The sequence below is a fragment of the Sporobolomyces salmoneus genome (genome assembly GCF_050403485.1).
Source record: "Sporobolomyces salmoneus JCM6883 DNA, S_salmoneus_JCM6883_v1_ctg6, whole genome shotgun sequence".
NCBI lineage: Eukaryota > Fungi > Basidiomycota > Microbotryomycetes > Sporidiobolales > Sporidiobolaceae > Sporobolomyces > Sporobolomyces salmoneus.
Genome location: NW_027481157.1, coordinates 55487 through 82528, shown reverse-complemented (window position 1 = coordinate 82528; position 27042 = coordinate 55487). Strand labels below are relative to the sequence as shown.

General features: G+C 50.7%; 14 protein-coding genes across 14 annotated transcripts; 8 read left to right on the top strand and 6 right to left on the bottom strand.

Moving 5' to 3' along the window:
- Nucleotides 1-380: 380 nt before the first annotated feature.
- JCM6883_006583 (uncharacterized protein) lies at nucleotides 381-2859 on the top strand (the record flags this gene model as incomplete). The annotated part of the gene is made up of 10 exons (XM_076629604.1): nucleotides 381-587; nucleotides 679-773; nucleotides 859-1165; nucleotides 1232-1351; nucleotides 1420-1782; nucleotides 1847-1981; nucleotides 2094-2303; nucleotides 2370-2556; nucleotides 2622-2737; nucleotides 2833-2859. The coding sequence occupies 10 exons, from the start codon at nucleotides 381-383 to the stop codon at nucleotides 2857-2859; spliced, it is 1767 nt and encodes a 588-aa protein (XP_076490231.1).
- Nucleotides 2860-3083: 224 nt separating this feature from the next.
- On the bottom strand, nucleotides 3084-3783 carry JCM6883_006582 (uncharacterized protein; the record flags this gene model as incomplete). Its single annotated transcript, XM_076629603.1, has 3 exons — nucleotides 3084-3175; nucleotides 3250-3523; nucleotides 3586-3783. The coding sequence occupies 3 exons, from the start codon at nucleotides 3781-3783 to the stop codon at nucleotides 3084-3086; spliced, it is 564 nt and encodes a 187-aa protein (XP_076490230.1).
- Nucleotides 3784-3928: 145 nt separating this feature from the next.
- JCM6883_006581 (autophagy protein 5) lies at nucleotides 3929-5514 on the bottom strand (the record flags this gene model as incomplete). The annotated part of the gene is made up of 4 exons (XM_076629602.1): nucleotides 3929-4131; nucleotides 4207-4443; nucleotides 4518-5044; nucleotides 5123-5514. The coding sequence occupies 4 exons, from the start codon at nucleotides 5512-5514 to the stop codon at nucleotides 3929-3931; spliced, it is 1359 nt and encodes a 452-aa protein (XP_076490229.1).
- Nucleotides 5515-5768: 254 nt separating this feature from the next.
- Nucleotides 5769-7074, top strand: EMC2 (Emc2p; the record flags this gene model as incomplete). The annotated part of the gene is made up of 6 exons (XM_076629601.1): nucleotides 5769-5904; nucleotides 5973-6037; nucleotides 6111-6260; nucleotides 6333-6505; nucleotides 6591-6816; nucleotides 6889-7074. The coding sequence occupies 6 exons, from the start codon at nucleotides 5769-5771 to the stop codon at nucleotides 7072-7074; spliced, it is 936 nt and encodes a 311-aa protein (XP_076490228.1).
- Nucleotides 7075-7482: 408 nt separating this feature from the next.
- On the top strand, nucleotides 7483-8239 carry JCM6883_006579 (DUF3140 domain-containing protein; the record flags this gene model as incomplete). The annotated part of the gene is made up of 5 exons (XM_076629600.1): nucleotides 7483-7525; nucleotides 7618-7769; nucleotides 7894-7969; nucleotides 8049-8142; nucleotides 8221-8239. The coding sequence occupies 5 exons, from the start codon at nucleotides 7483-7485 to the stop codon at nucleotides 8237-8239; spliced, it is 384 nt and encodes a 127-aa protein (XP_076490227.1).
- Nucleotides 8240-8776: 537 nt separating this feature from the next.
- On the bottom strand, nucleotides 8777-10357 carry JCM6883_006578 (uncharacterized protein; the record flags this gene model as incomplete). The annotated part of the gene is made up of 3 exons (XM_076629599.1): nucleotides 8777-10066; nucleotides 10137-10164; nucleotides 10248-10357. The coding sequence occupies 3 exons, from the start codon at nucleotides 10355-10357 to the stop codon at nucleotides 8777-8779; spliced, it is 1428 nt and encodes a 475-aa protein (XP_076490226.1).
- A 348-nt stretch (nucleotides 10358-10705) lies between these two features.
- JCM6883_006577 (uncharacterized protein) lies at nucleotides 10706-12418 on the bottom strand (the record flags this gene model as incomplete). Its single annotated transcript, XM_076629598.1, has 2 exons — nucleotides 10706-12109; nucleotides 12176-12418. The coding sequence occupies 2 exons, from the start codon at nucleotides 12416-12418 to the stop codon at nucleotides 10706-10708; spliced, it is 1647 nt and encodes a 548-aa protein (XP_076490225.1).
- A 406-nt stretch (nucleotides 12419-12824) lies between these two features.
- JCM6883_006576 (uncharacterized protein) lies at nucleotides 12825-14523 on the bottom strand (the record flags this gene model as incomplete). Its single annotated transcript, XM_076629597.1, has 3 exons — nucleotides 12825-12983; nucleotides 13054-13145; nucleotides 13209-14523. 3 exons carry the CDS (start codon nucleotides 14521-14523, stop codon nucleotides 12825-12827), a joined length of 1566 nt encoding a protein of 521 aa, XP_076490224.1.
- Nucleotides 14524-14905: 382 nt separating this feature from the next.
- JCM6883_006575 (uncharacterized protein) lies at nucleotides 14906-16414 on the top strand (the record flags this gene model as incomplete). Its single annotated transcript, XM_076629596.1, has 7 exons — nucleotides 14906-15124; nucleotides 15213-15309; nucleotides 15380-15579; nucleotides 15644-15855; nucleotides 15933-16073; nucleotides 16148-16235; nucleotides 16295-16414. The coding sequence occupies 7 exons, from the start codon at nucleotides 14906-14908 to the stop codon at nucleotides 16412-16414; spliced, it is 1077 nt and encodes a 358-aa protein (XP_076490223.1).
- An 820-nt stretch (nucleotides 16415-17234) lies between these two features.
- JCM6883_006574 (FUN14 domain-containing protein) lies at nucleotides 17235-18164 on the top strand (the record flags this gene model as incomplete). Its single annotated transcript, XM_076629595.1, has 4 exons — nucleotides 17235-17622; nucleotides 17719-17774; nucleotides 17841-17882; nucleotides 17952-18164. The coding sequence occupies 4 exons, from the start codon at nucleotides 17235-17237 to the stop codon at nucleotides 18162-18164; spliced, it is 699 nt and encodes a 232-aa protein (XP_076490222.1).
- Nucleotides 18165-18359: 195 nt separating this feature from the next.
- On the bottom strand, nucleotides 18360-19688 carry JCM6883_006573 (DODA-type extradiol aromatic ring-opening family dioxygenase; the record flags this gene model as incomplete). The annotated part of the gene is made up of 6 exons (XM_076629594.1): nucleotides 18360-18644; nucleotides 18714-18830; nucleotides 18890-18954; nucleotides 19015-19188; nucleotides 19261-19491; nucleotides 19565-19688. The coding sequence occupies 6 exons, from the start codon at nucleotides 19686-19688 to the stop codon at nucleotides 18360-18362; spliced, it is 996 nt and encodes a 331-aa protein (XP_076490221.1).
- A 1506-nt stretch (nucleotides 19689-21194) lies between these two features.
- Nucleotides 21195-21950, top strand: JCM6883_006572 (uncharacterized protein; the record flags this gene model as incomplete). The annotated part of the gene is made up of 1 exon (XM_076629593.1): nucleotides 21195-21950. One exon carries the CDS (start codon nucleotides 21195-21197, stop codon nucleotides 21948-21950), a length of 756 nt encoding a protein of 251 aa, XP_076490220.1.
- A 1311-nt stretch (nucleotides 21951-23261) lies between these two features.
- On the top strand, nucleotides 23262-23599 carry JCM6883_006571 (uncharacterized protein; the record flags this gene model as incomplete). Its single annotated transcript, XM_076629592.1, has 2 exons — nucleotides 23262-23273; nucleotides 23336-23599. The coding sequence occupies 2 exons, from the start codon at nucleotides 23262-23264 to the stop codon at nucleotides 23597-23599; spliced, it is 276 nt and encodes a 91-aa protein (XP_076490219.1).
- A 1725-nt stretch (nucleotides 23600-25324) lies between these two features.
- JCM6883_006570 (glutathione S-transferase family protein) lies at nucleotides 25325-26698 on the top strand (the record flags this gene model as incomplete). The annotated part of the gene is made up of 8 exons (XM_076629591.1): nucleotides 25325-25396; nucleotides 25476-25566; nucleotides 25662-25705; nucleotides 25780-25905; nucleotides 25977-25999; nucleotides 26143-26165; nucleotides 26237-26397; nucleotides 26474-26698. 8 exons carry the CDS (start codon nucleotides 25325-25327, stop codon nucleotides 26696-26698), a joined length of 765 nt encoding a protein of 254 aa, XP_076490218.1.
- Between the last annotated feature and the right edge of the window lie 344 nt (nucleotides 26699-27042).

Here is a 27042-nt window from a genome sequence, read left to right as displayed (position 1 = left end):
TTCGCCGCTTTTCCCGTTTCTGAGGGGGAGAAGTCCTAGTTTGTGCAACCCCTTGCAATCTTTGTACTGTCTGCAGCATCTCCCAAAAGCGTTGTCGGTTATCAATTTTGCAAGTGTTGACCAGAGCTCAGCCGCATTCAGTGCCGCTCGTTGCACATCTCGAGTGAGGTTGGCTGCATACTGCCCAGACTCTGTTGTACGTGGCTTCCGCTCAACTCGATAGCTCGAACGTTCAACATCCGTTGCGGTGGAATTTGACAAGTTTTGATTCGCTCGATGCTCTCTCTCAAACTTGAAGTTTGGAGCGCGTCATCGCCCCACCTGCGTCTCTCAACTTTCTCTCTCTCCCTACCCAAACTACCTCACTTCGAAGGTAGCGCATGAACCGATTGCCTCGACTCTTTACCTTTCAACGCACCAACTCACTCAGATCTCCCAACTCGAACTTCTACCCCCCTCAACTCAAACTCAGAATGGCTTCAACTGTTCGCGTTCGTGTCGGTGGATTGGATCTACTCCAAGATGGAAAGATGAAGGAGATCCCTTTCCCTAAGGAAGACAGCGAATCAAAGATCCTCTTGTCGAAAGTGAGCCTCTTTTTTCTGACGGTCGACTGAATCGACGACCGCAAGCTGACCGAATGAATCACCGCAAAACTCGTTGTTTCGTTACTATCAGATCAAGGGACAATACTATGCCAACTCTTCGAAGTGTACTCACTACGGCGCTCCTCTCGCAAAAGGTGTTTTGACCGAATCAGGTCGTCTCGTTTGGTGAGTTGAATCATCCTCTCCGCAACGACTTCTGCTCCGTAACGTCGTCAAGTTCATAAACTGACTGGAACGTCGTCGAGAACAGCCCGTGGCATGGAGCTTGTTTCAACGTTTGCAAAGACGGAGATCTCGAAGACGCACCCGGAATCGACTCTCTCCAATCGTTCAAAGTCGAAACCGACGGTTCTTCCGTCTACGTGATCGCTCCTTCCGACGAGAAGTCGATCAACGCAACTCGTCAACCTGGAGGACCAAAGATTTCGATCGGTGAAAACGAGGAACCAAAACGTTCGAGCGTTCTCATTATTGGAGGTGGACCTGGTGCTGCTCATGCCGTTGAAGGGTTGAGGGAAGAAGGATTCAAGGGTACTATCAAGGTCGTCTCGAAAGAAGTGAGCTATATCAGACATTCGTTTCAGTTTTGCGCACTGACAATTTCTTTTTCGCGTGTTGGGTAGCCTCATCTTCCTATCGACCGTACCAAGATCTCGAAAGCGCTCATTGCTGATGCTTCTAAGATCGCTCTTCGCTCTGCCGATTTCTACAAGAAGCTCGAAGTTGAATTCGTTCTCGATACCGTAAGCACTCTGCAACCTCCCGCGTTTCTGATCATATTCGCTCATATCTTGTCTCATTACGTCAATAGGAAGCAACCTCTGTCGACTTCGAAAACTCTGCAGTCAAACTCTCAAACGGTTCGACCGAATCATACGAAAACCTAATCCTCGCAACCGGTGCGAACCCCATTCGACTTCCTCTCGACGGCGCTGATCTCGGGAACGTATTCCTCCTCCGAGGAGTCAAAGATGCTGAAGGAATCACAGCTGCTCTCGGTGAAGAACCCGAGAAGGAAGAGGACAAGAAGAATGTTGTTATTATCGGATCTTCGTTCATTGGAATGGAGGCGGCTGTTGCTGCGGCTGGAAAAGCAAAGGTTACTGTTGTTGGAATGGAGAATGCTCCGTTCGAGAAGATCCTCGGAAAAGATATCGGAAACGGTATCAAAAAGGTAAAACTTGCTTCGTCTTTTGTCATTTCTCTGATTGAGAGCTGACTCTCGGCGAGTCTATCAGTTCCACGAAGGAAAGGGTACCAAGTTCTATTTGCCTGCTGAACTTTCCCACTTCTCGGCTGGTTCCGATTCTTCGAAAGTCGGATTCGTTCACCTCAAGAATGGTGAAAAGCTTCCCGCCGATTTGGTCATTCTCGTGAGTCCTCCCTCCCTCTGATTATATGAGCTGAGGGCAGTCCGAAGCTATCAACAGGTCTCGACGAGATCAAACCATTCCTGACTCCGAACCTTTCTCCTACGTTCCTCAGGGTGTCGGAGTTAAACCTGCAACTCAACTCTTGAAAGACGCTGGACTCGACCTCGAGAAGAATCAAACGGTCAAGACGGATTCGGTACTCGAGATCGAACAACTCAAGGGGAAAGGAAAAGGAAGAGTTTTCGCTCTTGGAGATATCGCTACTTACAAGGACGAGATCACTGGTGACTACAATTACGTCCAGCATTGGAACGTTGCTTCGGTACGTTCCTTTGATTGCTGCAGCTAGTCTGCAACCATCACTGACTTTTTTATTTTCCAACTCTAGAACCACGGAAGGACGATCGCGCATGCTTTGGCTGCAGGAGAGGCTAAGCCTTACGACAAGGTTGCCGCCTTCTGGTCGGCGCAAGGTCAACAGCTCAGGTACGCGGGAACGTCGAAGGCTTCGGAGTGGGAAGACATTCACATCGATGGAAACCCGGACGAACTCAAATTCGTCGCTTACTACTTTGGTACGTCTCGTTTCGCCCCTCCATTATCCGGTGGCCTACAATTGACGCCTCTCTCGCCCTTCCAGTCGGTAACGAGACTGTCGCAGCTGCTTCGATGCAACGTGATCCGATCGTCGCTCATTGCTCGGAACTCATGAAACTCGGCAAGATGCTCTCAAAGGATGATATCAAGTCTGGAAAGGTGAGTTTCCTTTCGATCTCGACGAGATCCCTCTGAATCGCTGCACTCGAGTCCGAGGAGAACTGAGAACTAATCGTCCGTTCTCACTATCTTAGAACCCTCTCGATACTCCTCTCGCTTGAAGCCAGGAGTCGACTACTTCTTTCAAGGAATCGTCGACAAAGCCTCGACTATAGAACCTGATCGACCTCCTTTCTCTCTGCGTTTCACTCGTCCTCGTTTTATAGCTTACTCCGAATTTCTCTCTCTCTGTTTATATGTTCTGGTTTTGTGCTCGTATTCGTACTCGTACCCGTACTCAAAGTGGTGTCAAGCGATGTATAAGAAACTCCGAAAAGTTACGCCCTTAAAGATTTCGTTCGAGTGCTTCAGCCTCCGAAAACACCTCCAATCTTTCCAATTCCATCTTGACTCCATTCCCAATATCTTTCCCGACATCTAGTCACGTTTCAATCGACCACGTTCTTAGCTTTTTGCGACAGGATCGAAAACGAAGAGAAGCTTCCTCTTACCTTTCGCACCTCCCGCTACTTGCGTTGCGACGCTCACAGCCCCCGTCGCGATCTGCGTCGCAACACTAACAGCACCCTGGGTAATGACACTCGCGACACTCTTCGCGCTCTCGAGTGGGTCGACCGGAGTAGTCACTTCAGGAAAGTGCGTGAACGTCCAGCCCCGATCCCAAGTCGCCTGGGGCCCTCCGAAATAGTAGATCCCGTAGGCGACGAGGGAGACGAGGAGGAGAAAGAAGAGGAAAGAGATTATGCGGCGGATACGTTTCGATAACTAATTCCGAAGGGAGGAGAGTGAGTAACGGGGAGCAAGGGAGATGGAGAGAGAAAACGAACAACGGAATCATCGTCAGACGATGAGGAATGGTGATGATGCTTGAAGAGGGAATGCTGAGTTGTTGTTCGAGGTGCTGAGGGTGGATAGCGGTAACGCGTCGCTTGAGAAAGTCGAGAGTCAGACGAGTCGAGTTCGTCTGAAGAAGTGGAGGAAGATGAAGCGACTCGAGCGCGGCGATGGATGGCGGAGGATGACATGCAGTGAACTCAAAAGTTGCGTGAAGTTGAGGAGTAGAGAAAGAGGATTCGAACGCTCATTCCCTCGAATTCGTGCGCTCGGTTCCCTTCCACGTCCGTTCCCGTTCCGCGGACCCCTTTCCATCCTCATTCAATCCGACCTCGATCAAACGACAACAGCGATCACTATACTCAACCACCCATCCAACCCTCCCAAACAACTCGCTAACCAGTTCAATTCACTCTCCAACGGGACCCTGATTCCTTGAATGATCGGATACGCTTTCGGCGTCGGGGTAGAGTAAGGCTGAGGAGGAAAGAGGAGAGGTAGGATCGTGGAAAGGTAAGAACCGAGAGTGATGGGTTGACCTGTGATCGTTTACGGTTTGCTCAGGTCCGCGATCTTCCGTGTGCAAGAACGAGGACAAGAGAAGAAATCCGTACCAGTTTTCGAATCGAATGGACTTGTAGGTAAAGTTAATACTTTCCCTCCTCCTCCTCCCATCTCTCCTCCTTCAGGTGGTAAGTACACTTTGATCGCGAGATTCTTCAAGTCTCCTCCTCCAGTTCCATTCGAAGAAAAGTTCGTTGTAGTCGAATCTTGATCGAAATTATTCGTCGGAAGAGTAGTCGGGAGAGGGGTTAGTTTATTCCCTATTGTCCAATACTTCACGAAATCATCTAGCAACAATGCGCTCACTCGTATCAGTCACCTCACCCCCACACAAGTTGAGGGAGAAATAGATTTGTCTTACTGTTGATGAGACCTAACCATAAAGAATCTTGTTCCTCTTTCTTCAAGTTGACCAACTTTTTCTTCGAGTTCCCAAACCGACAATAATCCGATTCTTTCAGTCGATTCATGAATTGATTCTTACATTCCGTGAGCGTCGTCGGGGCGTTCTCTGGGGAAGTCGAAGAGATCGAGTTTGGGAGATGGAGAATTATCCGCCAGGGACTCAAAGTAGTTTGCGTAGTTGAGTAGGAGGAGGAGACCGGTTGAGAAGTCGGACGAGGGTAGTGGTGCGAGGAAGAAGAGGCGGATCGGGAAGAAGCACGAGAGGTTGAGGTGGCAGAAGGAGCTCGGAGAGTCGATTGACGATCGAATTCGCCGGGGGAGAGGAACGAGGGAGGAGAAGTTGAGGTCATGTTACTATCGAGAGGAGCGAACATTGAGGTTAAGGAGCTCGGAGCGGGAGCTGAATCGGTTGAGCAAGAGGAAGGGAGGGAATGATGAGTTGTTGAATGATGGAAATCGTACAAGACTCCGATAGGCCAATGTCTACCTCACATCACATCCGAGCACATATCAGCGTGCTCTGGTCTTGTTTGGTCGAGAAGGGAGAAAGACGGGGCTCACGGCTTCAACATTTCGCCCGAATCTGCGTCCTGAAACGTAATCTCTCCTTCTCCCGCACCACCACCACCTCCTCCGCCATCTTGGTTAAGTACCAAGCTCAAGAACTGTTTCCTGATAACCGGTACCAATAACGGTAAATAACTAACCCTCGGTACTTGCAAATAATAACTTTCAATCGCTGAAGAATTCCCGGTTGTTGTCGAGGAAGTATCCGCCGAAGATTTAGAGGGAGCAAGAGTGAATTGGATCGGTAAGGAAGCGATAAAGTTCAGGTGTCGGAGCGTAGAGATTGAGGCATCTTGATTGTTGGGATTAGGAGGAGTCGAATGAGTCGTTGTTGAGACAGAATGGGAGGAGGACGCGAAGGAAGAGGTTGAGGGGGTTGGCCTCATCGAACGACTCGTCGACACTGTATAACAAATCAATACTGGTCAGCTCCCAGTACAGTCGTCAGGGAGAGAAAGGAAGAGAGGACTGTACTCGGTTGAAAGAGAGGAATGGGGAATCTCAGAAGGGAGAGCGATTTGGTGCGACTCTAGGGCCCTCGGTACTCGTAACTATCGTCCAAGTCGACTGTCGAGGTCAGCCGGTGTGAGAAGGAGAAGAAACCACGCGACGTTGTCTCGCTTGATCTCTTTCCTCAACAATGTCGCTCTCAACCTCCTCAATCCTCACAAGACTAGAAGAGATCCGTACGAGTCGGTCTAGAGTCCCTAGGGAAGTGTTTGAATTGGGCCAGAAGCTTGTCGAGAATGGATGGATCAACAATCAGTCGAATCAAGGTGAGGGAGCTCCTTCACTCTCGCCGCCCCGTCTGAGTCGTATTGATGCCCGAGTCGTGAGATCGTAGGCTGGATAGTGAAAGAACAACTAGCGGTCGCAGCGTTGGAATGTGGTCAACTTGAATTGGCTTCAGTTCAGTCATCTCTCCTTCTCTCTCCTGTCCCTCTCTTCGTTCCCTTGCTGACTGCGATTGTGTTCATGATAGGTGTTGATTGATCGATTGGATGCTCAATTCCCTTCGAAGGAATCTCAAAGGATCTTGTCGTTGAAAGGAATGCTGTTCGAAGCGAAAGGTGATCTCGAATCAGCTCGACAACTGTATGAACAACGATTGAAGGAGAAAGAAACCGATGTCGTGAGCCTCTCCCGTTCTTCACTCTCCTCTGATGCTGCTGCTTAGCTGACTCCGGACCACGAGATGCGACAGTTGATTCGAAAACGTTTAATTTCCTTACATCTCTCTACACCTCTAAACGTCACCACAACCACGAGTCTATCTCGCCAAGAGGGAATTCGGCTCTTAGTCGAATACTGCGACACTTCCTACGTCGACGCCGAAGCCTGGATGCTCCTCTCGAAATCCTATTCCGAACTCGGCCTGTCCGTTCTCTCCCTCCTCACCCTCTTTCCCTCTCTGGTCCCCCAAAAAAACAGTCACTGACCCCTTCTCGTGTCTGGTGAATAGGTACGATCAATCCCTCTCAGCTTCAAACCATTCCCTACTACTTCAACCTCAAAACCCTTTCCTACTATTACAACACGCCGAACTATCCTACACTATCGATCCGCTTTCGGAGGTGGGGCTTAAGGAGTTCTTGAGAGTTGTAGAGATGACGACGGATTTGAGTGTGGGAAAAGAGGGAAGGGGGTTGGAAGGGTGTGGGAGGAGAGCGGCGTTCGGGGCTAAGAACGTGAGCTACTTTCAGTTCCTCTACTCGTGAACGTCTCAATCTGAGTAGTCCTGAAAGGTCTCCCCTTCGCAGTGTATCTCTCGATTGAAGTCCGCTCCCTTGAACCCGAAAACGACAACAACTTCGACATTTACAAAGTTGAAACTCGACGAACTCGAGGTCATGGTGACGAGGTTGATACTTGGAAGCTATGAGAAACAAGCTGGAGCTACGAAAGGCGAGGAGTTGAGGGTTGTAAGGGAATGGTTGAAGATTTGAGAGAGATTCGAGAAACTCGGTTTGTTGTAAGAAGTGGTTTCGTTCCGGTGGTGACTGCCTGAGAGAGACACCACTGATCCAGTGAACAAGCTCCCATGGTAAGACGGCTCAACCGTACGAGTGTCGTCGAAAGTCAAAGGTCTTTTCCTAGGATGATCCAAGCTCGAGCACTACGGCGGCAATCCGTGTCTGTCTCTTCTCTTACTGGCGTTTCGATACCGTACAGTAATGCAGCTCTTGCGATCATTCACGCGATCCGATCTACTGTATCCAGATCTTTCAAGGTTGACTTCCTTCGATTTCCTCGAATCTGCTGTGACGTATGATATCTCTAGCCGACCTTTTGAGTTGCGTACTTTCTCCTTCTGCTCACCCAGAACACTCACACGAATAGAACGAACAGTCAACATGGGAGGTAAATCAGACGAGCAAGTAATCGAAGAATGGCAAGGCAAGTCATCCATCTCCTCCTCTCGTTGGGGGATCACTCAACTTTCTGAACGCATTCCACTAACGCTCTCTCGGCTTCGATTGCGTATACAGAGTTGGTCAACATGTCCCCATCGGAACTGAAAGATTGGTTAGAGACTGATGAGAGTAAATCGGCTGGATGGTCGAAAGAGAGTCAGACGAAAGTAGATGAGGAAGGAGCGGAGGGTACTGAGAGTGTTGGGCATGAGAGTGGGAGGAAAATCGTGAGTTTCTCTTCTTCTTCTTCGTGGACTCTCTGGTCCGATGCAGTCGAGCGAGCGAGAAAGGAGGATTGCAACCGAGCTCACTCTTTCGTTTGAATTTTCGATTCTTTCTTGCGATTGACAGATCGATATCCTCGAACGAAACCCCGATGGTAACCCCGACGAATACACTGAAGAAGATCTCGGTCACATGCGCAAAGGTACCTCCTCGAGTCCTTCAGCGTCTCTCCGAACAAGAAAGTGAACTGATTTGGGTTCAAATCGTTCGAAATTGTGCAGTTGTCGCTTATATCAAACGCCACTCGGCTCAGGAGAGTCACATCAAAGACGAGAACTCGAAGAGTGTGAGAAGTCTACGAAACTGGGGACGAAAGTGAGTTCGCTTCCCTTTCGAAATCGGAATGAAGCTCGAGCGAAACAAACTGATTCTGTTTGTTTGTGTGCGTCTCAGTCCTCTCAAGGAGGAATAAACTCGGGGAGGTCAGCGAGTACCACGTTGAGGCAGTGACTAAGTCGTGTTGTAATCGAAGTTCGAGATTGGATCAATCCGCGAATGAGGATTCGCGAAGTCATTTTTGAGCTGAAACCTTCGCTGAGCCGAGCGACGAGACGAGAGACCAGAGTTCGCAACCGGGGCCCAAGAGAGACTTTGCTCGACTCCCGCTTGAGCTCATCGTCTATACTAAGGTCTCGACCAAAAAACAAGAAAGAAGAACAGAAATCGGAGAAGAAAGTCGATTCGCTGACTAGGAACCCACCTCCCGCGCGAAAGAAAGATGCTGCTTGCCTACAGTAGACGAGAATCTCCGGAGTCAAAGCCGAGTAGTCAGCAATCCCTTGAGCGACGGCTGAGTCCATGAGCTCGAGAGGTGCGCGATGTCTACGCCAAATGAGTCGAACAACTAGGCAAAAAGCGGAAACTGCTTCGTAAGAACGACGACAACAACGAAAAGACATGCATACACTTGAAGGATCAGATAGGCAGCGGGAGAGGAACTACGGCTAAATCAATCTTGAAGCCACCTTTTGTGATCCTCCAACGGTTTCATCACCTTCATGATCTCGACGAATTCTTCCACTCCGATCTCTTGAGCCAACACCTCAGTCCTCTTCTGTATCCATTCCGCCATTTCGCCAAGTTTCGGAGCTTGTTCAGAAATACATTGCTTGCACTCTCGCTCGTAAAACGCCTGCAATTGTAGGATGTCGTCGTTCTCCGTTACGGAGGTCGGTCGTAGCGGAGGGTCGAAAGTTTCAGAATGTTCGTCGGAAACGAGGCAGTCTCTGATGATCTGGATCGGGAGTTCGTGAAGAGCATCTTGGAGGCCGAGGGTTTCGTCTCTTCTGTAGAGATTTCGACAGGTGAGCCGTAACAATCGTAGCGTCCCCTCCATCGAGCTGATCCGCTTGACAAGGGCGTCATGGTCTCTAAGGTCATCGAGGAGCTCCTCGGATGGTTCTTCCGTGTCGAGGAGGTCCAGACTTAACGTCTCGAGAACGGGGAGATCGAGACGATCCAGGGTTGAGTGAATAGCGAGGAAAGTGGGGAGCTGGAGACGAAGATTTGAGAGGACTGGGAGTCGGATAGGATTGTGAGACTCGGTTTCGTCGTAAAAGGCGTCGTCGGCAGCGAGATCGAGGCGTAGGAGAGAGGGGAAAAGGGCAGCGAATTCGAGTACGGTAATATCAAGAGGCCATTGACGAGACGGTCCGGGCATGATAGAGATGGAGAGAGAAGAGAGTCGATCGCGGAAGGAGTAGTTGTACAGAAGAGAAGTTGTGGTGAACCATGGCGGGTGATCTGTTGGACAATACGGCTCGGATCCATGTTCAAACTCGAGAGTGAGGTGGGCGAGCGAAGGAAGAGGAGCGACGATCGAGAAGAACGAAATTTCGGTTTCGGAGAAAGCGAGCGATCGAATCCGAGCCGAGTAGGTATCAACGATCTGAGGTTTGCCGCCGATAAGAAGTTTGTAGGTAAGCTCGGGGTTGTCGAAGCCTCGGAAGTCCCACGAGGTGATGGATTTCGAGCTTGCGAGCTTCAATAACTGCCTATTGACGCGCTGGGCCGCCTCTCGGCGCTCCGGTTCCGTGCGCCATTGGGATTTATACGTATTGATCGACTTGATGACCACCTTTGCGAGGTTATGAAGTCGTGGAGCGTTGTGGAAGAGAGTGAACGTCACGCCCTCGAGCGAGGTCTCATCGAGCACCAAAGTCGTAACGGCGTTCGCGGCTGGCCCCTCGAGGATTCCGTACTGAAACGTATCTTTTGTAGCTTTCGACGCTCTCAGAGTCTGCAATCGGTCGAGGCAAGTCAGTGAGAGGATTTCGCGAACGAATATCCAATTCGAGAGCGAGACTCACTCCGAAGAGGTACTTCCAGCACAACTCCCTGGACTCGTGATTGACCCTCGACCAATATCCAAGCCTTTCCCTCTAAGCGATACGTTCATCGCTGAGGTCGGAGACCTGTACTTGGCTTTCCCTTGCTCGACTTTGATTCGTCCGGCATAGTTGAGGTCCCCTTGTCGCACAAGCTTAGTGATAAGCTGCTTGACTTCGTATGGAAGCGAGTTGTATGTCATGCTGTCGAGAGTCTCGGAGTCAGTTTGAGATACTAGATGAAGCGGAAGAAGAGAAGCCCAGGCGTACGTTCTAGCAGGTCGATCAGCTCGGAGTTTAGTGTGAAGTGTATGAGTACGTGTCGTACCGAACGGAAGGGTCTCGGGACCGAAACGGGTGGTAGTCGAAACGCAAGTTGCACATCAGGGAGATCATCCTATTTCGCCGCTCAGTCCGAAGAGACCGCTACCGATGATGTGACTCTCGATGCCATCTCTCGAATGCGCACGGCAAAGCCGAGAAACTCGGAGGAGAAACTATATAAAATATCGAGGGTTCTGCAGAGTTCCAAGATCTACCAGTTTTCGTTTCTAATCTTGAAGCCATCGTTTGTATTCTTCCAACTCTTCCAACGACTTGTACATTGCCTCGAGCTCCTCCAGACCCCTCTCGTTCCGAACAACATTGATTCTCGCTTGAAGCCACTCCGCAAAATTACTCAGTTGTTCCGCTCTACCGCTCAGCATCAAGTCGATCGGCGCGGCCTTCGCGGGTTCAGAGGTTTGTCCTCTTGGCCCAATCCCGTCGTGCCGGATATGAAACGGAATCGATCGCTCCTCCGGCGAAGCACCAAACCGTCTTTGCAGAATATGGACGAGTAAAAGGCCGACAACAGTCGAGTGGTGATCACGAGTCGTTGATTCGAGTAACTTGAGCTTCGCTTGCTGTTGAATACGGTCGATCATCTCGTGAATGAGACTGTCATCCTCCTCCACCGAGTACGAGCCAGTTTCGACGTCGAGCGATTCGATGCTCAAACGTTTGAGATTCGGGAGGTCGAGGTCCAGTAGGGTTTCGTAAGCTGGAGCGAGGGTCGAGAAGCGTAAAGTGAGGTGAGTGACGGAGGGTAGACGACAGATCGGAGTTGCTCTAGAAGGTGGGATGGGACGAGGATCAGAGGAGGAAGAGGAGGGGGTTTGGTCATCGGTGGTATCGGAGGGAGAAGAATCGTCGGAGTCGTCAAGGGAGTCGGAATCAGTAGAGGAAGAAGGAGCACGGGTTCTAGAGGGGACGGACCTAGACGCGAAGGAGCGAGATCGAGAAGACGTTCCGTGAGTGTACTTGACAGCGAATTCGAATTTGCGGAGGGAAGGGAAGAGGGCTGCGAATCGAAGGACGGAACGGTTGATGACTCCTCGAGAAGATCCATCGGGTTCTTCGGCGTCAATCGTGAGCGAGATAGAGAGGGAGGTGAGTCGTTCCCGGAAGCAGTACTTGTTGCCACGGAGGGCAGTGTCAGGGAAGATTGTCTTTTTGCCGGAGGGTACGTCGTAGTTGATCTGTAGATGTTCGAGGGAAGGGCAGGAGCGGGAAAGGAGGTTGAGGCGTTTGTCGGCGGCGCCGTTGCCGACAAGACCGAGCGAAACTGATAGAATGTTGTCCTTGTTTGCTTCTATGAGGGGTTTCAGCGTCTCGAACGTAACGCTGCGGTCGAACTCCCAACGAGTGATCGATTTCGCGATGATGGACAACTGTAACGAATTGCACGCCTTCTGATCGTCTGCCGGGGTTTCAGGCGTAGCGAGTGCCTGACTCGACTCGATAATGACAGTCGAAAGGTTTGGAAGTCGACCGGTGATGAGGCAGAGGGTGAGCCCGATGTGATAGGAATTCGCTCGTGTGTCGAGAACGAGTTTTGTGAAAGTCGATACCGCCGGTCCATTGAGTAATCGGAATTGGAATACAGGTTTTTGGGCGCTCGTAGCTGTAAGAGTCTGTCGTGAAGCAGTTCATGCTCAGTCGAATGACAGCAAGAAACGAGAAAGAATCCTCAGACTCACTCCGAAGAGAATTTTCAAGCAAAGTTCCCGACATTCCCGATTCACTCGCGACCAACTGTTGAAAGCCTTGCCTCGTAAACCCTTCTTGAGACCATCATCATACGAGCCAAACTCGACGCGGTTGATGCGTTCGTTCTTGAAGACCTCTTCGACCTTGAACCTTTCCTGGTATCGCTTGTCGCTCCTTTGTACGTGGTCGGTTATGAGTTGTTTCACTTCGGTTGGGAGTTTCTTGAAGCTCATAGTCTGCTTGAACCAAGTTCGTCAGCGAAAGCGACGTCAGTTTGATGAGATGAAATCGGATGCTCACGCGAATAGGACAGCGCCTGAGCAGTACAGGTTATGAGTTTCGTGTCGACTGTGTCGCTGAGTAATGGTGTCGCTGTAGGACCGTCGAGAATGGAGGGAGGAAGAAAGAACAACGGTCTTCGAACTTCTCGACAGACGCGTAGCGCGAAAACATCGTCGACTACGACAACACGCTGTAGAGACCTGCACTGCGGCGATCGGACAAGATATAGATTCTGCACTCAGCAGCGGAGAGCGTGCTTTGCGAAAAATCAATCACGTGCGTTCGCTCTCGATTCTTCGTGAGACCAACTAATTTCGCTCAGCTAAGGTCGATGTAAACAAGCTCATTGCCAGCAATCTACTTCTTCTCACTCTCCGCCTTTCCTTCTCCTTCCGTCTCCTCCTCGTTGAGACCTCCCTCTTTTCGTACTTTCTCAATCTCTTCTTCGATTTTCGCGGTTCCTTCTTTGTCGGAGGGGTTGACGAGTGCCGACGAGATCAGAAGAGCTTCTTCGAGCTGTGGGAACGACGAGCGCCAAGAACTCAGTTCGTGTGAGAAGGACGAGTAGAGAACGGATGGAACTCACTTTGCGATATTGCGAATCTCGTCCAGCGGGATGCGCAACGGATGCCGGGAGGGAAGCGAAAGAAGCGATAGTCTGGCTAATCGCGTCGATAGCTGTAGATGAACGACTTGTTAGCTTGCCCGGAGTAGCTCGCCAGAAACAAACAGGAAAGTCACCTTCTTCGCTCGCTGCTTTAACAAGTTTCACATCCTTTGCGTCCATCGGCAACTCTTTGACCTCACTCTCTTCGTCGTCCTCCTCCTCCTCCTCTGCGTCTTCGTCTTCTGGTCGATATTTGGCTTCGATCGCATCCTCCAGTTTGATGAAGTAAGCCATTTTCGCATCGGCGATGACGACGCTCATGAGCCATTTCCAGAGGGCACAATGTTCCTTCAACTTGCCTTCCGCGTCCTTTTCGAATCGAGCCAGTTCCCCGTTGATCGCGTCGGATTCGAGAACGTACCGGGCTCTATCCAGTTCACGAAGATCTTTGTCGCCTGCTTCCGAATCGTCGAATTTGTGTTCCCATCCTTCACGTTCATCTCGAGGATACTGCTCGATGAACGAAACCGTTTCTGCCCAAACTCGAATCTGGGCGAGAATTGCGTCTCCACACTCGAGGCATTCGTGTTCAGGGTATCCGATCGCCCAAGTATCGTCGCCGGCTCGAAGGAACAACGCCTCGTGAGTTTCTTCTTTCATGATCTCCTTTCCTTTCTCTTGCTCCCCCGACTCGAAATAACTCCTGGCGAGCGAAGTTTCGCACCGAACGAAGTCTGCCGAAGTGAGAGACATGAGGAGGTGATCATCGTCTCCGTCCGCTCTGTAACAACGTGAGACTCCGTCGTGAGCGAGTCGGTACTTCGCGTGAGCCGCTTCGAGCCATTCGATCTTGGTTCGAGGTTCGTTAAGATCGAGTTTTCGTTTTTTCGAAGGACCTGCTCCTCCTCCTCCTCCTAGTTTGAGTGCGGCCGACTTGATTTCCTCTTTCGGGTCTTCGAAGATCTCCCCCAACTGATGGAGACTCCATCCTTGTAGATAAAGCACCAACCCTTCCGTGATATCGCGGTCATCGAGTCCGAGTGCCTTCAATTTTTCTTCTCCCGCTTCTTTTCTCCTTTGCTCAACTTTCTCGTCACTCCTGTTCCCTTCTTGATCCTTCTCCGCTACGTCTCCATAACCCGACTGAGGTACGTATTGCTCCAACACGGCGCAACCGTGAAGAATTCCCCTCAAGAACGATCTCGCTTCGTCTAGCTTTTCGGGATCGGTTTGAGAGATGAAGAGATCGGTAGGGAAGGGGTAGAGGAGGTCGAGAACGGTGAGTCGAAGTTCGAACAGGTCGGAAAGGGTCAGAGAGTCTTCGTCGAGAGGGTAAGTTCGTTCGGTCGAGTCGGTGGAAGTCGAAGGAGTCGGTTCCTCGGACACGCTCGAGGGGTCGAAGGGTGCTGCTCGTTTCGATGCTTTCAGTCCTTTGGGTTTAGGAGGCATTGCGAGAGAGGTAGAGGTGTATAGAAAAGAGGAGGGAGAAGGGTGCTGTCCACAACAAGGCAAGGGAGTCGCAGTCAGCTTAACTGGATAGATGAAAGTCTTTGCTATGCTCAGCAGGGCCGACAGAGTCTCCCTTGGCTCCTACCGCCGGCTATAGCTTCATCAATAAAGTTGAAAGAGATCAAGGTCGGCAGGATCCAGCTAACCCCAGGAGAACTTCGGACCACCTTGGCCGATGTTCTGAGTGGCAAGGAGTCACCCAGTTGGTCCAAAGAACTCACCTTGAATCGATGGAGAAAAGTGAGGTCAGAAGATTTTGTCGGTCATCGCCGTCCTCTTCTCTCACTTCACTTCGGTTCTTACGTCGACTAGCTTTCTGCAGATGACTACATCTACGACCTCAAATCCGGTCTTGCTACCTCAAGAGCTCCTACACCCGGACAATCGATCAACAAATTCTCCCCTCTCTTCCGCTCTACCTCCTCGGCAGCCTCCACCACCGGCAGAAGGACCATCAGGGGAGAAATGGAAAGGATTCGCAGCGGGTACTTTGTCGGGATTGTCGAAGCTGGCGATCGGCCATCCGTTCGATACGATCAAGGTCAGTTTTCCTCCCTCTCGTTCAACTTTTCGTTGAGCCCTTTAGCGATCGAACTATAGCTGATGACTTCGGTCGTCGATTCGAATAGGTGAGGATGCAATGTAGTAAACCCGGAACTTATAGCGGACCTCTCCAGTGTTTGATCGAAACTGTGAAAGGTGAAGGTCCTCGAGCGCTCTACAAAGGTGTGTCTTCGTTCGCTGTTCACTCTGTAGCGCCGAAGGGACTGACGAGTGTTCGCGTTCGAGACGATAGGTGCAAGTCCACCAGCGGTTGGATGGGCGATTTCGGATTCGATGTTGATGGGTTCTCTCCATCAATACCGTTTATTGCTGGCTTCGATCGAGACGAGGTCGAATTCTAGAGATGAGGGAGTCGTAGCGGGTCAAACCACGTCGGGGACAAGTAAGAAGGGGGACGAACCGGCTTTAGGGTTGAGTTTACCGGGTCATTTCGTGAGCTTCTTTCGTCTTCTCCGTCTCTGACAGCTACTTATTGACTGATCTCGATTCGGAACAGGTATCTGGTATGCTTGCAGGGTGGACCGTCTGCTTCTTCATCACGCCGATAGAACACATCAAAGCTCGACTACAAATGCAGTTTACGGGACCCAAGCTTTACTCTGGACCGATCGATTGCGTGAAACAACTAGTGAAGGAACGAGGACCCCTTCGCGGACCTTATATCGGACTCGCCGGTACTCTGTTATTCAGAAGTTGGATGGGGGTGATGTGAGTTCCTCGACTCGTCGCTCTTCGACACTTCTTCGTGAAACAGGCTGATCATGCATTCGCTCCGCTCGGTGCAGGTTCTTATCTTACGAGATCATTCAACGTGGCCTCAATAAGTACAAACCCGACCTGAGTCCTGGAACCGTCAACTTCCTAGCAGGTGGAATGGCTTCGAATTTCTTCTGGGTCTCGGCATTCCCATTCGACGCGATCAAGAAGTACGCACCTTCCACTTCTCCAACATATCATAGCTGATCAACGCTGACTACGGTTTCGTGTGCCCTCTGCGTAGTCGAGTGATGACGGACAACCTGAAGAACCCGAAATACCCAACCTGGAGATCCGCTGCGAAAGCGATCTGGTTAGAAGGTGGACCCAAGGTACGTCAACGCAAGTCTCTCTACTGTCGCAGGATCTGACAGACGTTGATGGCTCTCAGGCTTACTACCGAGGATTCTTACCTTGTATCTTACGAGCATTCCCGACAAATGCCTCAGCTCTCTTCGTTTGGGAAACGACTATGCGATTGCTCGGTGCTGAAGAACTCAAAGCTACGTGATCGATTCAAGGCTGAAGACGTAACGTCGACTTTATCGCTCGATCTCGGAATCGACAAGTCGCAACGAAAATCACAGTCGTTCAGACCTTCACAACGCATCCGCAACCTCCTATCCCTCTTCATGTTCATATGTATACCCCATCTTCGATGTATTCTACCTGTCTCTCCTCCACGTATTCCTCGCAAGCATAGAATTCTTATTTTTCGCATGTAACTTTTGTGTCGCATTATGCAAGATCGATCGAGGTTCTCCTCTCCGTTTCCCAGACCTATCCCATACAAGCCAGAGATGGTGCTGCAAACGTTTGATTGTTTTCGCGAAACTCGCAAATCGGCGAAGTCATTTCCAGACTCTCTCTGTTCCCTCCACCTCTCCATCGACTTCTCCCTTGCGTGCATCAGCGCTTTTAGACCAAGAACTCACGTCGAGGACTTCTACTCAGGACACCTCTCCCCTTCCCTCGAACCACTTCGTCATCGAAACAAACTAGAACCAACAAGCCGTTCTAGCACTCGAGACCGCTCAGCAACCATCGGACAGTACCTTGTGAGTCAGTCTCTTGAGGAGTACGCCCTTCATCAAGTGTTCGGAGCTTAATGAGCTAGAAAGGGGTCGGCGATGATGAGGGGAAATCGTATGGGCTGTATCGAGGAGGACGCTTTGAGCGGGAAGGATTACGCTTGGGCGATCCCTCTGGGAATAGATGTACCGCCAGAATCGACAAAGGAAGGAAAACTTCACGCTGTCCACAGATCGCTGCAACCGAGGCCTCTTTCCGACTGCTACTGACCCGCTTTCTGCCATGTTACAGCATCAAAGATGTTGTATCAATCCACAAGATTCCCTTCACCACTAGCGAACCTCGTTCGTCAAGCCGGTCGAACCACCCCTCACCCTCGTTCTCCTTTCCCCTTCCCTCTTCCTGCTTCGTTCCGCTTTCAATCGAAACCCCGTTCTCTCTGTACCGCGACTCCTACCTACACTCATCAATCGACTTCGTTCCTCGCCTCTTATCGATTGGCGCTCTTCGCTTCCCTCCCGGTTGCCGCTTTCACCCTTTCGAATCTGAACTCGGACATTAGGGCCCTTCAATGCGCTTCTGATCGTTCGTACGCTTATGGATCTGGTTCTCCGGTTGATAAAGCGGCGAGTGCAGCATCGGGAGAATACAAGGAAGCAGAGAGTATGTTGAATTTGCGGGATTTGGGTTAGTCTTCTCTTTGTCTCCTCGGTCAGGCTCGGACGCTGACTGAGTTGAATTTCATGGTGCACTCTCGCTCCGTACTGTGTTTGACATGAGCAGGATTCGGAACCGTTTCTGGAATCTGCGTCGGAGTTTTCGTTAAGAAAGGTCTCAGGGTCAGTCGTCTCGTTCATTTCGTTCAGCTGTTGAACGTTCAGCTGAGGCGGGAAGTTGCTTGACAGGCCGTTGCCTTCCTACTCGGAGGAGCTTTCGTTTTCTTACAAGTACGTCCCAGCTCTTCCTCTCTATCTCTTCTTCTCTCGAGAACTAATCTCCCCTCCGCTACTTCTCAGTACATGTCCTCCCGTTCCCTCATCAACATCAACTGGGGAGCCCTCACGTCTTCCTACGATTCCCTCATTACTTCTCGTGCGGGACCCCCGGCATCTCAAGGTGGGAACCGAGTTGTGGGATTGTGGAATTGGTTCATTGATTTCGTTGGGGCTGATATTCAGAGTAGGGCAACTTTCGTTGCGGGTGTTATGTTGGGTCTCAGGATCGGTTGAGCGAGCAATGAGATGAAAGGGAAGAGCGGGAGAGATGAAAGTAGCTGCATATCTGTCATATTCAAGTTAGTCTAGTAGCATTGTAAACTTCCATATTCCAAAAGACTCTCGTGGAGACGCTGAGGGCGGCTTAGAAAGAATCGTCGTTGAACGCTCGAGCTCGATCACGAAAAAGTACCAATTTCATTCCGTCAATCAAACCCCGAACAATACAGTCTTCGCTCCATACAACCCACAAACGATCCTACTCTTCTTCCCTTCCTTCTCCTCGCTCTCCTTCGCCGCACCCGCCGCGACATAAATCGGTACGAAATGCTCTTCACGAGGATGAGCGGATCGGAACCCGGGATGTTGAGTGAGGTCGTCGAGAGCTTTCGTGCGGATTGAGTAGTCAGACGAGGAGAGGGCGGAAATGATGGAGGATTCGAAGGAATGGTAGAGTGGTTTGGCGGTAGCAGGGGAGAAGGCGGAGAAATCTCGCTATCAAGAGGAAACGACCGGAAGTCAGCCTAGCCTGGACAGGCAAAGAGGGTAATGAGAGAAGCGCACGAAAGTATGGATCGTGAGACCTCCCGAAATGACGAGAATGCCTTCGGAGCGTAAAGGTTCGAGTGCTTCTCCGAGGGATCTTTGCGTTTGAGGAGATAAATCTGAAGGAATTGAAACCTTTCGTCGCGGTGAAAGGTCAGCTCAGCAGGAATTCGGAGCGAAGAGGGAGAATGAACCTGAACGATCGGAACTGGAGCATTCTCTCCAAACATCAATTTGAACGGTACAAAAACTCCATGATCTACCTCGAGAGCGATTCGTCAGCGACAAGTGACATAGAGCTCGACTGGAGAAGACTGACCCAAACCAGGTCCATCGAAACCTCTTCCGTCTCTACCTCTCGTTTCGAGCTTTGAAGTCAATTTCGATTGTTTGATACCTGCTGCTTGAAGCAGTTCGACGATTTGACGAGCGAGTTGAGGATCTCCTGATGACTGAAACTTTACTTGATACAACTCGTCGGGGAATCCAAAGTCTACAGACATAGAGGGGAGTCAATTGCTCGCGAGATTCGAGATTCGAGATTCGAGAAAGAAGCGAGACTAACAATCGTACAACAACGGATTGTCGTTCCCATAGTCCGTCACACTTCCTCCTCCTTCCGTTTCGTAATGCGCCGAGAGTACAACGATTGCTCGAGGTCTATATTTCTCGATCAAAACGGGTCCAAAATCTTCGAGGAAATGACAGAGCAATCCTCCTGGTCCTTGAGTCTCTCCCAATGCAGAGATCATCGGGTTGTCTCCGACGAGGTGAGGAGGGTAGATCAACATAGGTTCTGTGGACGGGGCAGATTTTGGATCAGCGGGCGAGCAAACGAGACGAAGCTCACAAACGAGAGATGAGCTTACGACCGTGAGCCAGGAACACGCTAGGAATCTTTCCTCCATTTTCTTCAAGCGTAGGTAACTTCGCTAGTTCCTCTTTCCATTCTTTGCGAGTGTTGAGGATTTGAGAGGGAGCGGAGTTCGACATTTTGCTGGGTGAGGGAGTTGATTGAGCGAAAGGAAGGAATGCGGCAAGTCTCGAGAGGGTACGTTGCATCCACTGGAAGTCGTCAAGCTGGTTTAGGTGAGTCGGAAGCGCGGTTTGGTGGAATGACACGAATGCCGAGATGAGGAGAAAGAAGAAAGCAAAGAGAGCGGTCGAACGAGCGTAGAGTCGCGGAATGGTTGCTGAACTACTCTATGGTTGGAGGGATGTCGCTCTGTAAGAGAATGGGCTCGAGTGACTCAGCTGGGAGAAGGAGGAGGAGGAAAAAGGCAACCTGGAATGTTGAATGAGGTAAGCAACTTTCGCCAAACAGGTTCAGCGTAGCTTTGGCTCCTACGACTAGCTAGATCCCTTGGTATCCCTAGCAGCGTAAAGGCGGAGAGTAGTAGTCACAGCCGAGGCGAATCTGGTCGAGCAAACGAGAGAATCGCTCTTCTTCCTCTTCCATCACCCGCGACACCGAGTTCGACTTCGACTTGGCACGATACACTACAGAAGATACTCAGAGATATCCAGCTTGCGGAGAACCGAGTCAAGACGTCGTGTGAGTTGCCCTATCGTTCTTCATCAACAAACTCGGGAGGGGAGGAGGACCACTCGATTGCAGACCCTGAGGTAGGGCTGACATGGGGCTGCTGTGACATCGAAGTCAGCGCGCGCATTCAGTACCGCAGGGCTGACATACTTGCGCTTTTGTTCGTGAACAGTTCGAAAATGAGTCTGTCGAAACTCCCAGTGGAACTCAAGCGACTCGTGGTCCACCATGCGCATCAGGGAGACTTGAACTATCGACGACGACACGAGATGAGAGAGAAAGATGGAGAGGAAACGCGAAGAGTCGAGGAGAGAGGCAAATCTGTGTACGCTTTGTCGTCGGTGACCAAGGAGTGGAGATCACTGGCAGTCGAGGTACTCTTCACGGTACGTGATCTTTCCCTCCGATTTGCGCAGTGAGACGAAGACAAGAAACCTGACTGATCGTTTCGCCTTTCGTTTTCCTAGACTTTGCATTCCTCGAAAGCCAAGGGACCCTTCTTTGATCGTTTCATTAGAGGCACAACCCTCGCCGACAACTTCACCACGCTCGTCATTGAACCGACCGAATCCCTCGATCGTCTTTCAGCTCTCGCGTTTCGCATTCTCCCTCTCTTCCGAAACATTCGCGAGGTTTCGACTACCCATCGCCACATCCTCGACAAGCCGCCCCTTGCTCCTCGACATACTGGTAGCGTTGCGATAAGCGACGAACGGTTGATCTCGAACGAGTTCGAGAAATACGCCAAGGACAGACTCACGGGATGGAAAGCTCGTTTGGACGCGGGTTGGCAATATGGACCGATCGTCTTCGCAAATCTACATACGCTACGCTCCCTCTCCATCGAAACCAGACCTCTCCGTCGAATCCCACTCCTTGAAACCTTCGACAGCGAATTTGCTCGCCTCCTGTCTCAGTGCACCTCGCTCGAAACGCTCAAGTTGATCACGACGATGCCTCTCGAAACCGCCTTCGACCACCCTCTCGTTCATGATCATACGCTCTCCCTCGAATTCGCCTCGGCATCTGTTCTTCGAAGTCTGGATCTCATTTTCAAGGGAATTCATCTCGATCTTTCCTTCGCGTCCTTCGCCGAGAAGTTCTCGTCTCTACAAGCTTTACGAATTTCGGGACTTAATATCAACTTCGATCAGTCTGGTACAGGTCGTATTGTGCTTCCCGAGCTGAAACACCTCGACATTTTCGAAGTCGATACTCTTCTTGTCGCATTCGTCATTCTCGACGAATTCTCAGCCCCGAAGTTGGACCGCCTCGACATCAAAGTCAACTCAGACCACAGATTCATCTCGTCGCCCGACGAACATGCAGAGTGGCTCGTCGACTTATCCGACACTTTGGAAAAGTTCGGACTCCCCGCTTCATCGTGTTATCTTCATGATCCGATCGGTGCCGGCAAAATCGAAGTCGAAGATTACCTCCCTGGTATCCACTATGACTGGGACATCGGCGCCTTCGAAGCTAGCTACATCTCGTGGTGTTCGGATCCTCGCAAGGAATGGGTCTCGGAAATGGAGCCACGGGGCGAGGAAGAGGTTACCGAAGCGCTCACGACGGCGATTGACGACTTGGCAGATTGGGCGAAAGAAGAAGCAAGAACGTTGACGATCGCGGACGATTGGGTTGGTTTGGAAGAACTTTGGCAGCAATTGAGGGACGTGAACGAGTTGAAGAAGTACAAGGAAGATTGAAGAGATGAGGGAGAAGAGAGTAGGAAAGACGAAAAGATCGGGGAACCGAAGTGAGGCGAGTGAAGCTATTGAAGCGGAGGGATGAAAGATTCTGCAATCGTAAGTCGTGACCAAGTCGTGACTGTGGCCCTTATGCTGCCATCCCACTTTGCCTCCCCTTGTCAACGCATTGATCACCGCGGAAGGCGTCCGGAGAGGTTTGGCGGTCTGTGCGCCTGGTACTTGCTTGGCTATAGTCTGTTCGTCTCTTTCCTCTCTGCTCTTCCCCTCAGTAACAGTCAGTATGGCTACCGAGGCTCAATTTGAGATTAGTAAGCACTATCGACTCCCTTCATACCCGAGTTGTTTCACAGCGCTTACGCATTGTCCCCGATTAGCATTGACCTCGTATTCCGACAAAGGCATATACAATGCTATCAATAAGCTTCGAGAAGCCGCGGACGCCGTAGCGAAACAGATCAGTGAGTTTGCTCAAGATCTCGAGCTAGGGAGGGATTTTGACGCATCGTTCCTTTTTCAGTTTTGGGCAAACCTGCTTCTAACGACTATCGTCAAATCCTTTCTCACTATCGCGACTGTGCGAGCAAGACAAAGTGGCAGGCGGTCCTGCTTGCCGAAAGAGACTTTTTCGAAAGGGTAAGCGCACGCTGTCTAGCGTGAGTAAGATCGCTGACAATAGCTTGAAAGTTTCCGCATGCAGGAGCTCGGTACTGAGTCCTTTGTGGCCAGGGATCATTTGAAGAAAGATAGCTGTCCGCGACCGCCCTGGAAGTCCGGCAAGGAATGGGAAGCGAAGCGTCGAACTCTCCCTCGTTCCGAAACGGAGGAAAGAGTATTTTGGCAAAACGGTGAATCCGCTTTCATCCTCTCGACTCAGATACAGTCAATCCTGACTGTCCGATGGTACCGACAGACCTTGCAAAATGCGAGTATGCTCTCATCTGATCAGCGGCCCATTGAAGAGGGCTTCTTTGCTCACTTCGAGTCTTTAACACCGCCAGATTGTCGTGACTTTCTACATCTTGTTGAGACAGGCGAGTTTGGGGAACAGAGTTTAGATCCAGGGCTTGTCTCAGCAGTATGGGTCAACAGACACCGAATCCTCCAGATCATGCTTGGTGAGCTCAATTCTGATCTGACTGTAATGCCTCGTTTTGAACCACAATCGCGATCACACCCGCTTCGATAGATCCTGTCAATCTGAACAAGCTTGGCGACCGTCTCTTCAAGAGCCATAAGAACGATCTCGTAATCTTTTCACTATCAAAGGAATGTAGGAGGTTCTTCTCTCGTTACTCTCCTTTCACTCGAATGCAAGCAACTGTGCGTCTCCTTTGTCCTCTTCCCAGCTTTGAGCCAGAACTGACAAGACTCGGTCTACATAGGTCGAAGCTCTGGGTCGAGAAGCGATCGAGGAATTCTTCAGCAATCCGTTGGTCATCTTTCACGAAGACGAGGTGGCGAAGGCGAAGGACGATTTCGATTCCTTAGAGGTTGTCGCTCGAAAATACGGAACCCTTCTCGGCCTACAACACGATGCGAATCCCGACATGTCCATCAAGTGGCCTCCTGCAGTTGATCCCCGTTTTGTACCTGGTCGACGTGAGCGCATGTCCGGCCGTGTTGGGAAACTGTTCCGCTTCAACTAGCTTTTTCTTTCTTCTCATCCCTAGATTTTCGATATTTGTTATATTGTAACCGTCTCACGAGATTTCCGACGTCGAGCAAGAGGTGTCGCGAGAGGAGATAGAGAGCTTTCGACCTCACCGAGAACGTCGCGAAAATCGAGGAAGTCTCTCTGTTCCTGAGTCCACCTCGCCGCTCTGTTCACTCCGCCTTGTTACTCCCTTGGTCTGTTCGATAGCCCGCGCACCACCGTCTGCGACGTAGCGCAATCCTGCACGACAAGGCTCAGGACAAGGCTTAGGTAAAGATGTTTTCGAAGAATTGTTCGAATTGCACCGACCGCACACGACGTCGACAGCCCATACCCAATACGCTCACACTATCAAACGGTTGGAAAGAGATGATGTTGCACACCTGTGAAGTTCCCCTTTGGAGGCAAATCGCAACTCGTGCGGTTCGAAAAAGGGAAAGCAAATAAAATGCGCTTTGAGAGGAGAATTCAACCTTGTCAGGAACGTTTCTCCTTCATTCTTCGCTTGCCTTGTAGTTCGAGTTCGAGAGAACCCGACCGTCTGGAATCCCTCTTTGTGTGAGTCGAAGAGTGCCGAAATAGATCGGCGCTCGATGTGAAAAGAGGGAGAGTTGGAGGAAGCGGTGGACGTGTGATGTGGGGATCGAGACTGAGCGGTAGAGAGGGTTGCACCGGAGCGAGGAGCGATAACATAGGTTTGCAGTCTGAGCTAGCGAATGGGAAGACGATTTCGACCCTATCGAAAGGCGAAGGAGAAAGAGTCAGTACACATTCCTTCAATTCTGTTATCTGTACCTAATTCCCTCCTTCGCTACATCCATCGTATATCGTAATTGTGGATCATTGTTCTCGTTCTGAATGAGGTGGTTTTTGTCGGTCAGATTGTGGGACAGGCTCGTAAGCGCTGATCTCCGTCCGAGTCTAATTAAATTGGTAATCGTTTCCGTGCTGTCCTCGTCCGTCTCCTTGATGCTGGTCGTGATAAGAGAGAGAAGAAGGAAGGGGGAGCTTACAGGTGGAAGAGTTCGACGCGGAAGGTGAGACCGAAGGGTAGCCTTGGCATGTAGCGCGTTCATGTGCATAGGGTGTAAGCTGAGGCGATTGGCAGGCGTCTGAGTGCTGTGAGGTGGGATGTGAGTCGGAAAATGAATTTTGATTGATCAAGACGGAAAAGAGCGGGATCGATGTGGGAAAGGACGCATGACGCGAGCGAGGGAATGTAGTGCTGGCGAGGGTGTCACACGGTAGATCAGTCGAGATCGGCTGTTCGAAGTGATGGAGAGGGAGGAGAGAGACAAAAATTTCGTTTGGGTCTCTCTCTTTCACCACGTTTCCACAACGATGTCGAAGCATCTGCGGAGCCCTACATGGCGTACAGACTTGGCTTGTAGCCTGTAGACCGACTGACCTCGAAATATAGTGATAAGTGATCAAGCTCGCGCCTCCTTCATCGTTTCGTTACCCGTTGCAGTACAGTAAGCAGGACGTTACTGGGCCGCTCGGAATAACGCGATAACAGAAGATCAAGTAAGCTCGAATGATCGGTCATCGTCATTCTCCCCACTCCGTGGCCGAAGCTGCTCCTCCTCTCCTCTCTTCCATGTTCCTCACCCCTACTTCACTGCTTCGATCCTCCACTGCCCGGACGATCTACCCCTCTACCCGACTAGCTCACCGATCTATCGCTCTCTCGAACAAACAGTTTCAATCACGCAACATGTCTTCTGCTCCCCCTGCTTCGTCGGAAGGACTCGACTTCTACTCGGTCAAGACTCCTAACGGTCTCAAGGTGAGCTTGCTTAATGCTTCACCTTGAATCGCGCAGTGTAGACTCGTCCGACTGACGAAATAGCGATCTCGACGCTTAGGTCAACATTGCGCTTGAAGAATTGAACGCTTTGGGAACTCCTATCAAGTTCAAGGAACACTCGATCGATTTCGGAAAGAACGAACAGAAAGGTGCGGTAGAGTCGTCGAACAGCATTCTTCGCAAAGTCGAAAACTGACCTATCTTTCGGCTCTGTCTCTGTCTCTCTCGACATTTCGGGTCGCAGAGCCTTGGTTCCTCGAGATCTGCCCCAATGGCCGTATTCCCGCTGTAAGCTTCTCGCCGAGATTCTCGCCAACAGCGACTCGAAACCTTGACTAACCTCGCGCGCTCAATCGACACAGGTCATTGATCGATCCAACAACAACCTCGCGATCTGGGAGACCGGTTCCATCTTGCGTTACATCGCCGAAAAGTACGATACCGAACACAAGTTGCATTTCGATAACCTCGAGGATCAAACGGAGATGGTAAGCTTTCCCTGGCTTTCTGTGATCTGAGCTTTCGAACTTGAACTGATTCAGTGATTCGAGTTGTGCAGTACAACTGGGTATTCTTCCAACAGTGAGCTCGTTTGCCCTGTCCTCAAAGGCGAGCGCTGAGTTGACCTTTCTATCGCTTCTCTTTTTCTGCTCCCCGTTCCCGTCCCTTCCCTTTCATACTCTCACCTCCACTCCTGCTCCTTGATAAACCTTCATCGTAATCAGCGGTGGCTACGGACCTATGATAAGTTTTTCCTCCGTCCCGTTCTCCTCAGCCTCGAGACTCATTCCTTTCCTCTCTCTCCCCTCTTTTACGCAGGACAAGCCGGTCATTTCTTGAATGCAGCTCCCGAAAAGGTTCCCTATGCCGCGAAACGTTACCTCGAAGAATCTGCTCGACTTCTCGACGTTTACGAGAAACGTCTTTCGCAAGGAGATCGAGAGTATTTGGTTGGAAAGGGGAAAGGGAAGTTCTCCTACGTGCGTTCTCAACATCTTCACCTTCTCTTCACGGCCAAGAGCAGTCGCTGATAGTGAGGGCATTGTGAATTAATAGGCGGATATTGTCATTTTCCCCTGGATCCGTGCCCACCCTTACTCGCTCGGGTTGGCTTCCCTCGAGAAGGATTACCCAAACATCGTTCAATGGATGGATAGGATCAGTGCGAGGGAGGGAACGAAGAAGGCGATTGAGGGGGATATGGTAGAGAAAATTAAGAGTAAGGAAGGGTGGGAGGAGGAGACGGAGAAGAAGAGGGAATGGGTTTACGCCAAGGCGTAAGAAGGTGACGCTACGATACCGTGTAAACAGTCAGAAGACGATGGAGAGTCAGAGTAACTCGCTTTGAGCTGGACTTTTCGATAAGAATGTGAATATGAATTTTTTGTTTGCTTGATCTCGCTTCCGTTTAGCTGGATTACTCGCATCGATTCCGTACCGTTGATCTGCTTCGGCTTCGAGGACCGGTAAATGAGAGTCGCGAAAGTTAAAGTGCTCTTCTCGAGCTCAAGAGCTTATCGCTTCCCTTCACCTCACTCAATTCGCACAGCCGCAAGCTCAGAACATCAAGAACTATCCATAGAAGGACCACGTAGCATTTGACCGCCGGCGGCCAGCTTGGAACG